The sequence below is a fragment of the Leucoraja erinacea genome, unplaced genomic scaffold, assembly GCF_028641065.1.
Source record: "Leucoraja erinacea ecotype New England unplaced genomic scaffold, Leri_hhj_1 Leri_637S, whole genome shotgun sequence".
Taxonomy (NCBI): domain Eukaryota; kingdom Metazoa; phylum Chordata; class Chondrichthyes; order Rajiformes; family Rajidae; genus Leucoraja; species Leucoraja erinaceus.
In genome coordinates this window covers 63,454-74,717 of record NW_026576550.1, presented here as the reverse complement: position 1 = coordinate 74,717, position 11,264 = coordinate 63,454, and the positions used below count along the sequence as shown (strand labels likewise).

The following is an 11,264-nucleotide window of genomic DNA, read 5'->3' as shown; positions in this document are numbered from 1 at the left end:
CTCCCTATTACAGGATGTGGGGGCTTTGGAGAGGGTGCAGTGGAGGTTTACCAGATTAGCGGGTATTAGCTACCGAGAGAGATTGGACAGACTTTGGATTGTTTTCTCTGCAGTACTGGAGGTTGAGGGAGAGGATTTGAGTATAGGAGCAGGGAGGTTCTACTGCAGTTGTACAGGGTCTTGGTGAGACCACACCTGGAGTATTGCGTACAGTTTTGGCCTCCAAATCTGAGGAAGGACATTATTGCCATAGAGGGAGTGCAGAGAAGGTTCACCAGACTGATTCCTGGGATGTCAGGACTGTCTTATGAAGAAAGACTAGATAGACTTGGTTTATACACTCTAGAATTTAGGAGATTGAGAGGGGATCTTATAGAAACTTACAAAATTCTTAAGGGGTTGGACAGGCTAGATGCAGGAAGATTGCTCCCGATGTTGGGAAGTCCAGGACAAGGGGTCACAGCTTAAGGATAAGGGGGGAAATCCTTTAAAACCGAGATGAGAAGAACTTTTTTCACACAGAGAGTGGTGAATCTCTGGAACTCTCTGCCACAGAGGGTAGTTGAGGCCAGTTCATTGGCTATATTTAAGAGGGAGTTAGATGTGGCCCTTGTGGCTAAGGGGATCAGAGGGTATGGAGAGAAGGCAGGTACAGGATACTGAGTTAGATGATCAGCCATGATCATATTGAATGGTGGTGCAGGCTCGAAGGGCCGAATGGCCTACTCCTGCACCTAATTTCTATGTTTCTATGTGTATATTATCATGGGAGACAAGGAGCATACAGCCTGAACCTTTTCCTATTATCTATTATTAAATCCTGGAGGGCGTAGATTTAAGGTGAGAGGGTGAAAGCTTAAAGGGGATGTGTGGGGCAGGGGAGTGGTGGGTGCCTGGAACGTGCTGCCAGGGGTGGTGGCGAAGGCAGATACGATAGTGGCGTGTGAGAGGCTTTGGGAAAGGCACACGGATATGCAGGGAATGGAAGGATACTGATCATGCTGGAATTTAAAGGACATGGAGCCGGGGCCGAACATCGCCCGGCGTGGCTTAAATGGCCACAGGACTTATCATCGCCCACCAGGGGGCTTCAACATCGTCAGCCCCAGTCACCTCGACGTTGCAGTTGGACTGCTGGACCGCGGGAGAAGAACAAAGGGAAGAGATAAGACTTTTGCCTTCCTTCCATCACAGTGAGGAGTTGTTGCAGATTCACTGTGTTTGTGTAAATTGTGTTAAGTGTGTGTCGTGGTTTTCTTCTAATGTAAAAACTGTAGAAAATGTAATTCCGTTCAAACCAAGTTGTTTGAATGACAATAAATAGAATATTCTATTCTATGTGCAAGCAGATAAGTTTATCTTGCCTTCCTGTTCGGCACGGACATTGCGGGCCGAAGGGCCTGTTCTTGTGCTGCACAGTTGCTAGTATCGTTTAGAAATACAGTACGGAAACAGGCCCTTCGGTCCACTGAGTCTGCGATCCCCGCACATTATAGTAACACTATCCTACACACACTGGGGACAATTTTACATTTATACCAAGCCAATTTTGCTCTGGTATTTTATTTAATTCATATATCTAATCAATAATGTTTTATTAATTAATATTTAATGTTTCATGTGTCATTCCTAACTGTTACTGTATGTCATGTTGTCACTTGCGGGCGGAGCACCAAAGCACATTCCTTGTACGTGAATATACCTGGACAACAAACTTATTCATTCATTCATTCATTCATTAAACTGCAAACCTGCGCGTCTTTGGAGTGTGGGAGGAGACTGGAGATTTCGGAGAAAACCCACGCAGGTCACGGAGAGAACGTACAAACACCGTACAGACGGCGCCCGTGGTCAGGATCAAACCCGGGTCTCTGGCGCTGTGAGGCAGCAACTCTACCGCTGTGCCACCTATCCGTATATAAAACTATAAGATCTATTATCAGATATAAGAGGGCAAAGCTTCAAGGTGAAGGGGCAGATGCTGGTTTAAGCCGAAGAGACACACAAAATGCTGGAGTAACTCAGCGGGACAGGCAGCATCTGTGGGGAGCAGGAATGGGTGACGTTTCGGGTCTACACCCTTCTCCAGACCGTAATTCGGGGGAGAGGGAGGCACAGAGATCGCGAAGGGATGGGGCTCAAGGAAAATGTAGAACGGGGTCGCTGTTACTGCACCCCTAGTCGGGTTCGAAACGGGGTCTCTGGCGCTGAAAGCGGCATCAGGCAGCGACTCTGCCGGCGAACCGCCGCTCCCGTCCTATGAAGGGGCAGGGAGTTAGGAGCTCGCTCGGTGAAGTCTACTCAGGGGTTACGGTAAGAAGGCAGGAGGATGGAGTTAGGAGGGACAGAGATAGATCAGCCATGATTGAATGGCGGAGTATGTTCACATATTCCGTTGTGCTGCTGCAGGTAATAATGTTATCTTTTGTCGTCACTGGGCCTGTACTCGCTGGAGTTCAGACGAATGAAGGGGGGGGGGGACCTCGTTAAAACGTACAGAATACTGAAAGGCTTGGATAGAGTGGACGTGGAGAGGATGTTTTCACTAGTGGGAGAGTCTAGGACTAGAGGTCACAGCCTCAGAATTAAAGGATGTTCTTTTAGGATGGAGATGCGGAGGGATTACTTTTCATAAGAGAGAGTTAGAATTAGCTCTTGGGGCTACCGGAATCAAGGGATATTGGGAGAAAGCAGGAACGGGGTACTGATTTGGGATGATCAGCCATGATCATATTGAATGGTGGTCGGTGCTGGCTTGAAGTGCCGAATGGCCTACTCCTGCACCTACTTTCTATATTTCTATGTTTCTTTAGTCAGAGGGTGGTGAATCTGTGGAATTCTTTGCCACAGAAGGCTGTGGAGGCTGTCAGTGGATATATTTAAGGCAGAGACAGATAGGCAGATAGACAGATAGACAGATAGACAGATAGATAGATAGATAGATAGATAGATAGATAGATAGATAGATAGATAGATAGATAGATAGATTCTTGATTAGTACGGGTGTCAGGGGTTATGCAGATGCAGGAAGATTGTTCCCGATGTTGGGGAAGTCCAGAACAAGGGGTCACAGTTTAAGGATAAGGGGGAAATCTTTTAGGACCGAGATAAGGAAAATATTTTTCACACAGAGAATGGTGAAATCTCTGGAATTCTCTGCCACAGAAGGTAGTTGAGGCCACAGTTCATTTGGCTATATTTAAGAGGGAGTTAGATGTGGCCCTTGTGGCTAAAGGAATCAGGGGGTATGGAGAGAAGGCAGGGATGGGATACTGAGTTGGATGATCAGCCATGATCATATTGAATGGCGGTGCAGGCTCGATGGCCTCTACTCCTGCACCTATTGTCTATGTTTCTATGGGGAGAAGGCAGGAGAATGGGGTTGGGGTGAGAGAGGTAGATCAGCCATGATTGAATGGTGGAGTGGACTCGATGGGCCGAATGGCCTAATTCTGCTCCTATCTCTCTTATGACCTCATGAGAAATAATTCTCTCCAGGGAAGGGGAAATCGAGATCCGACAGAGGTTTAAATTGATGGGGGTGGGGGGGAGGGCAAGATTTGGCCTAATTCTGCACCAATTCCTTGTGACCTCTGGGGGTGGGAGGAGACGTGACTGGGGGTCGACCGTTCCCGCTCACACCACCGTCCCGGAGTCCCAGCAGTAGCGTGTGTTGGAATGCATCCCGCTGAGCAGGTCCATGTGGTCCTGACCCAGGCAGAAGCCGAAGAGCTGGCGGTTCTGGCCGATGCGCAGGGGATCGGACGATTTGGGGATGACCCCGACACCTTGCTGGACGGCCCACCTCAGCAGCACCTGTGCGGGGGTCCTGCCCAGGCTGGCGGCCACCCTCAGCACCTTGTCCTCGGCCACCAGCTCGCCCCGGCCCAGGGAGGAGTAGGCCTGGAGGTGGATGGAGTTGTCGGAGCAGAAGTCCAGGAGGTCCCTCTGCACCAGGCGCGGGTGGAACTCGGACTGGAGGACGGCCGGTGCCACCCGGCAGGCGGGCAGCATCTCCCGCAGGTGCCCCACAGTGTAGTTGGACACCCCGATGGCCCGGAAGCTGCCCGCCTCCTGCATCCGCTCCAGGGCCTCCCAGCTCTCCCTCCGCCAGCTGGGGTTGCGGGCATCCTCGCTCCTGTAGCCCTGCTTGCCCGGCCAGTGGACCAGGTAGAGGTCCAGGTAGTCCAGCCCCAGGGCCTCCAGGCTGTGGAGGCAGCCCGCTTCCGCTGCTCCCTGCCCCATGTCCCTGGGCCCCAGCTTGCTGGTGACGAACAGGTCGTGGCGGGCCAGCCCGTGCCTGGGCAGGAGGTCCCGCAGGGCCCGGCCGATGTCCGCCTCGTTGCCGTACACGGCCGCCGTGTCCACCGAGCGGTAGCCCTGGCCCAGCGCCGCGTCCAGAGCCCGGTGAACAGCCTCGTAGCCCTGTAGCCGGAAGGTCCCCAGCCCCACCAGCGGCATCTCCACCCCGTTGTTCAACTTCACCGTCTCCATCTCAAAACCCTCGCGGCTCAACCCTGGCCCAAAACACAAAAGCAAGATTAGATAATGGACAACAGTCAATAGACAATAGACAATAGGTGCAGGAGTAGAGGCCATTCGGCCCTTCGAGCCAGCACCGCCATTCAATATGATCATGGCTGATCATCCCCAATCAGTACCCCGTTCCTGCCTTCTCCCCCTATCCCCTGACTCCGCTATTTTTAAGAGCCCTATCCAGCTCCCCATGACCTGGTGAGTTTCCACACTCTACAAAGACACACAGGTTTGTAGGTTAATTGGCTTTGGTGTGTAGGATAGTGCGCAAGTGTACTATCCAACACAGATAGACAATAGGTGCAGGAGTTGAGGCCATTCGGCCCTTCGAGCCAGCACCGCCATTCAATATGATCATGGCTGATCATCCCCAATCAGTACCCCGTTCCTGCCTTCTCCCCATATCCCCTGACTCCGCTATTTTTAAGAGCCCTATCTAGCTCTCTCTTGAAAGCATCCAGAGAACCGGCCTCCACCGCCCTCTGAGGCAGAGAATTCCACACTCACCACTCTCTGTGAGAAAAAGTGTTTCCTCGTCTCCGTTCTAAATGGCTTACACCTTATTCTTAAACTGTGTGTGGCCCCTGGTTCTGGACTCCCCCAACATGTTTCCTGCCTCTAGCGTGTCCAAGCCCTTAACAATCTTATACGTTTCAATGAGATATCCTCTCATCCTTCTAAACTCCAGAGTGTACAAGCCCAGCTGCTCCATTCTCTCAGCATAAGTGGAAGATTAAATGCTGGAGTAACTCAGCGGGACAGGCAGTATCTCTGGAGAGAAAGATTGGGTGATGTTTCGGGTCGAGACCCTTCTCAGAAACATAGGTGCAGGTGTGGAGATAAAATATTAATATCCTTTCTTACTTCATTTTGCTTGGAATTGAACAAGGTAACGCAAGGGTGTTTGGATGTGACAATTGCCATCTCTCGTTGACCAGGTGCGGAAGAGGTTCGTGGGAACCGGCAAAGTAAGGTAGACGCATTACCTCTCGTCTAGGAATGTGTTGAAGGGTGGTTGGTAGATGAAAACATGAAATATTAGAGGAGATAACGAAGCTTGTTTTTCCTTCTGTGAGGAATTACAATAGACCACACGCGCCCCCTACCGCTAGTAGCGGTAAATGAGGGGCTGGTGATTGTCTCGGAGAGGGGATGGTGGCACGGGGTGCCTAAGAGATGAGATAGAATAATGTCAAGATGCCCTTGTGTTGTATTTGACTTGTATTAACCATCTGTTGTTGGATAGGATTGACAAAAGCAAAAAGTATGTTGTGACTAATTAAATAATTGGTACCCATGTAGTTGATAATATATTTTCGTATAGTCGTATCTAACATAAAGGAAACAGGCCATTGTTAGCTGTTTTAAGAAGGAACTGCAGATGCTGGAAAATCGAAGATAGACAAAAGTGCTGGAGAAACTCAGCGGGTGCAGCAGCATCTATGGAGCGAAGGAAATAGGCAACGTTTCGGGCCGATGGAGGGGGGAGAAGAAAGGAAAAAGGAAGAGGGGAATCCCGAGGGCTGAGGTAAAGCTGAGAAGGCGAGGAGACAGCAAGGGCTACCGGAAATTGGAGAATTCAATGTTTATGCCACTAGGGTGCAGACTGCCCAAGCGGAATATGAGGTGTTGCTCCTCCAATTTCCGGTGGTGCTCACTCTGGCCATGGAGGAGGCCCAGGACAGAGAGGTCGGATTCGGAATGGGAGGGGGAGTTGAAGTGCTGAGCCACCGGGAGGTCAGGTTGGTTAATGCGGACCGAGCGGAGGTGTTGGGCGAAGCGATCGCCAAGCCTATGCTTGGTCTCACCGATGTCGATCAGCTGACATCTAGAGCAGCGGATGCAATAGATGAGGTTGGAGGAGATGCAGGTGAACCTCTGTCTAATTCTCTCTGGAAAACATCCAGTAAATTGGCCTCCACTGCCTTCTGTGGCAGAGAATTCCACAGATTCACAACTCTCTGGGTGAAAAAGGTTTTTCCCTCATCTCAGTCCTAAATGGCTAACCCCTTATTCTTAAACTTTGACCCCCCTGGTTCTGGACTCCCCTCCTCCCCCCAACATAGGGAACATTTTGTTTAAGAAGGAACTGCAGATGCTGGAAAATCGAAGGTAGACAAAATTGCTGGAGAAACTCAGCGGGTGAGGCAGCATCCATGGAGCAAAGGAAATAGGCAACGTTTCGGGCCGAAACCCTTCTTCAGACTGAATATAGTAGGGGACATTTTTCCTGCATCTAGCCAAGTGCGATCCCTTCAGTTCAGACTGAGAGTCAGGTGACAAAGGGAAACGAGAGATGGGGAGAGAGATAAAGAACAATTGAATGAGTCGGGGAGCAGGAGGAATCAGAGGGTGAGCAGCAGGAGAGAAAGTTGCAGATCTCTCAGTCGGAGTGAGGAGGAGAACTTCTTCAAGGCAGGCAGTACTTTGAGGAGATTTCACAGTGGAGCAGACAAAATGTGTCGGGAATGAACTGCAGGCACCTCAAATCTCCTCAGGGTACGAGTTCATTCCAAGAGCTCTTTCCCGAGTTTGCCCTGATTCGAACTCGGAGATTTACGATAATGGCCACTCGTCGGTACTCGGGGCTCTCGTGGACATTGTCTTGTTGAAAAGTCTTCACGAGTCTTCCCGTGCTTACCTGCCGTTAACGAGTCTTCCCGAGTACCTGCCGTTAGCGTTACGAGCCGCTAAGAGACGTCACCCGAGCTCCGACGTACCCGCTACGTTCATTCTCCGCGCTTACCACGAGTTTGATTTTTTTTTAACTCGGAAGAGCTCTTGGAATGAACTCGTACCGTGGGACAGGGCTTTAAAGCCCTTTTTGACCACCTTATCCGCCTGCGATCCATACAGATAGTCAGTGGATTGTCGACTGCCCTGGTTCAGTGGTGGTGTGGGGTGAAAACAGAATAAAGTACGAGAGAGATGGAGAGATTTAGCCAGCGTTGGCTCACTTGGAAGTAAATGCATTTTAAACACTCGATTATTAATGTTGACTGTCCATTGACCTCTATGGGGCTTTAAAATTTAATGTTAAAAGATTAGTACCTCATTCATTCAGAAGGAAAGATCGTCCTGGAAATAATTCTTCACCTAGTTTAGAGATACAGCGCGGAAACAGGCCCTTCGGCCCACCGGGTCCGTGCCGACCAGCGATCACCCCACACATTAATACTATCCCACACACACGCACTAGGGCCAATTTTTTCAACATTTACCAAGCCAATTAACTGACAAATCCGTACGTCTTTGGAGTGTGGGAGGAAACCGAAGATCTCGGAGAAAACCTACACACAGGTCACGGGGAGAACGTACAAACTCCGTGCCGACAAGCACCCGTAGTCGGGATCGAACCCGGGTCTCTGGCGCTGCGAGGCAGCAACTCTACCGCTGCGCCACCGTGCCGCCCGCTGATGTACAGGAAGGAACTGCAGATGCCGGTTTACACCGAAGATAGACACAAAATGCTGGAGTAACTCAGCGGGACAGGCAGCGTCTCCTGAGAGAAGGAATGGGTGGCGTTAAGGCAGGTACAGGGACAGAGTACAGAGAAGGTTCACCAGACTGATTCCTGGGATGTCAGGACTTTCGTATGAAGAAAGACTGGATAGACTCGGCTTGTACTCGCTAGAATTTAGAAGATTGAGGGGGGGATCTTATTTAGATACTTACAAAATTCTTAAGGGGGTTGGACAGGCTAGATGCAGGAAGATTGTTCCTGATGTTGGGGAAGTCCAGAACAAGGGGTCACAGTTTAAGGATAAGGGGGAAATCTTTTAGGACTGAGATGAGGAAAACATTTTTCACACAGAGAGTGGTGAATCTGTGGAATTCTCTGCCACAGAAGGTAGTTGAGGCCACACAGTTCATTGGCTATATTTAAGAGGGAGTTAGATGTGGCCCTTGTGGCTAAAGGGATCAGGGGGTATGGAGAGAAGGCAGGGATAGGATACTGAGTTGGATGATCAGCCATGATCATATTGAATGGCGGTGCAGGCTCGAAGGGCCGAATGGCCTACTCCTGCACCTAAATTTTCTATGTTTCTAGGTACTATCGCAACGTTTAAGAAGCCTTTGGACAGGTATGTGGATAGGGCAGGATTGGAGGGATATGGGCCAAACGCAGGCAGGTGGGACTAGTGTAGATGGGGCATGTTGGTCAGCTTGCGCAGGTCGGGCCTGTTTCCACACTGTATCACTCAATGACTCTGAAACACTTTATCCCTGAAAATGGCCTCGTAAAACGTCGCTCCATTGCTTCAGTGCCACATATAATCTTTCTTTGGACAAATGGTGGCAGGTTAATGAGGGGTTTTGATGACATAAATATGATGCAGCAACTAATCTGTGAAAGGCAGAAGTACGAAGGCTGCAAGAAAATGAATGGTGAAAGGTCGTACACAGTGGTTGGCTTTAGCTTAGGTCAACGCAACATGCTGGAGTAACTCAGCGGGACAGGCAGCAGCATCTCCGGAGAGAAGGAAACATAGAAAATAGGTGCAGGAGGAGGCCATTCGGCCCTTCGAGCCAGCACCACCATTCATTGTGATCATGGCTGATCGTCCCCTATCAATAACCCGTGCCTGCCTTCTCCCCATATCGCTTGACTCCACTAGCCCCTAGACCTCTATCTAACTCTCTCTTAAATCCACCCAGTGACTTGGCCTCCACTGCCCTCTGTGGCAGGGAATTCCACAAATTCACAACTCTCTGGGTGAAAACGTTTTTTCTCACCTCAGTCTTAAAATGACCTCCCCTTTATTCTAAGACTGTGTGTGGTCCCTGGTTCTGGACTAACCCCAACATTGGGAACATTTTTCCTGCATCTAGCTGGTCCAGTCCTTTTATAATTTTATGTTCCTATAAGATCCCCCTCATCCTTCTAAACTCCAGTGAATACAAGCCTAGTCTTTTCGGAGTGTGTGACGTTTCGGGTCGGAGTCTGAAGAAGGGTCTCGACCCAAAACGTCACCAAACACTTCTCTCAAGAGATGCTGCCTGTCCCGCTGAGTTACTCCAGCGCCGAGTTACACCTTCAATTTGAACCAGCATCTGCAGTTCCTGCCTACACGATTAGTTTTAGCCCGGTTTAGCCCGGCCGACCAGCGATCCCCGCACATTAACACTATCCTACACACACAAGGGACAATTCACAATTATACCAAGCCAATTAACCTACAAACCTGTAGTCTTTGGAGTGAATATTAAGTGAATATTAAAAGAATATTAGGAGAATATTAAGAGAAAATTAAATGAATATTAAGAGAATATTAGGTGAATATTAAGAGAATATTAGGAGAATATTGTACACAGGGGGTTTGATGATGTATGTTTAGATAAAGCAATAAAACACAACAGAATTTGTTCTGGTCTGAAGGATATCCTTCTCTCCAGAGATGCTGCCTGTCCCGCCAAGTTACTCCAGCTATTTGTGTTTATCTACAGTGTAAACCAGCATCTGCAGTTCTTTCCTCTTCTCCCTTCCCACTCCCTCCCGCCTTATCTCTCCACCGCCTCTACTTTCCCCACCCTCCACCCTCCCTCCCCTCACCTTCTCTCCCTTCCCTCCATCCTGACCCCCTCGCTCCTCACCCCCTCCCTCCCCCTCCATCCTCTACTCAAACCCTCGCACCCTCTTCTCACCTCCTTCATCTCTTTCCCTTTAACCTTCCTCTCCCTTTCTCCCGCCCTCTAATCCTCTTTCTCCCTCCCCCTCTCCCTCTCTCACAGGTGCCTTTCCCTCTCCCTTTCCCCCTCTTTCCCCCTCTCGCCTTTCTCTCTCTCCCTCTCTTCTCCTTCTTTCTCTTCATGCCCCTCCCTCTCCCCTTCCTCTCTCTTTCCCTCTTTCCCTCCTCTCTCCCCCCTCCTTCCCCTCTCCCTCCCTCTACCTCTCTATCCCTCTCACTCTTTCCCTCTTTCTCTCTCTCTCCCTCCTCCTCTCTCTCCCCCTCTCTCCCATATCTCTCTCTCCCTCCCCCCTCTCTCCTTCTCTGTCTCCTTCCCTCTCTCCTCTCTCCCCTTCTCTCTATCCTTCTCTCTTTCCTTCTCTCTTTCCTTCTCTCTTTCCTTCTCTCTCTCTCTCCCTCTCCCTCTCTCCCTCTTTCTCCCTCTCTCTCCCTCTCTCTTCTCTCTATCACTTACCTGCCTCTCGCTCCGCTCCCATTGGCCCGCCCCTCTGACGTCAGGATGACCGGCAGCCGCCTCGACCAATGAGCGCGGGGACACGGGGGGCGGGACCAGACCCTGAGCCAATCAGCGCCAAGGAGCGGGGCGTCGGCGGCACTGAGCATGCGCAGGGCGCGGGGGCCGCTGGGAGTTGTAGTCCACTGAGGCCTAGTCGACCCCAAAAGCCTGAGGGAGTAGAGAGAGGGAATGATAGGAGAAGGAGAGTAGGTAGAGAGCAAGAGTGAGAGAGGAAAAAAAGTAGAGAGCAGGGAGAAAATAAGAGAAAAAGGTGTTGGGGGGGGGGGGGGAGTTCTTGTTCTTGTTTCTCCAAAATATCCCAACTGGAATTTAACTGGAGGTGACGGAGAACAGACAGGAGAATGAGGAGGAAATTGGGAAAAAGTGGGAGAAAAAAAATGAATGAATGGTAAATGGCAGTGAATTGAGGAATGCAGTTGAACAGAGGGATCTAGGAATAACTGTGCACAGTTCCCTGCAGGTGGAATCTCATGTAGATAGGGTGGTAAAGAAAGCTTTTGGTGTGCTGGCCTTTATAAATC

At 50.2% G+C, this 11,264-nt stretch overlaps 1 protein-coding gene across 1 annotated transcript; it reads right to left on the bottom strand.

Moving 5' to 3' along the window:
• Positions 1-3,327: 3,327 nt before the first annotated feature.
• Positions 3,328-10,718, bottom strand: LOC129694366 (glyoxal reductase-like). The gene is made up of 2 exons (XM_055631068.1): positions 10,681-10,718; positions 3,328-4,517 (listed from the first exon to the last, which is right to left on the bottom strand). Exons 1-2 carry the CDS (start codon positions 10,700-10,702, stop codon positions 3,637-3,639), a joined length of 903 nt encoding a protein of 300 aa, XP_055487043.1. The 5' UTR covers positions 10,703-10,718; the 3' UTR covers positions 3,328-3,636.
• Between the last annotated feature and the right edge of the window lie 546 nt (positions 10,719-11,264).

Excerpts from the sequence above, each read along its gene's own strand:
- LOC129694366 (XM_055631068.1), bottom strand. The coding sequence starts at position 10,702 with ATGGGAGCGGAGCGAGAGGCAG. Across the intron at positions 4,518-10,680 it reads GGGAGCGGAGCGAGAGGCAG|GGTTGAGCCGCGAGGGTTTT; the intron begins GTAAGTGATAGA and ends GTTTTGGGCCAG.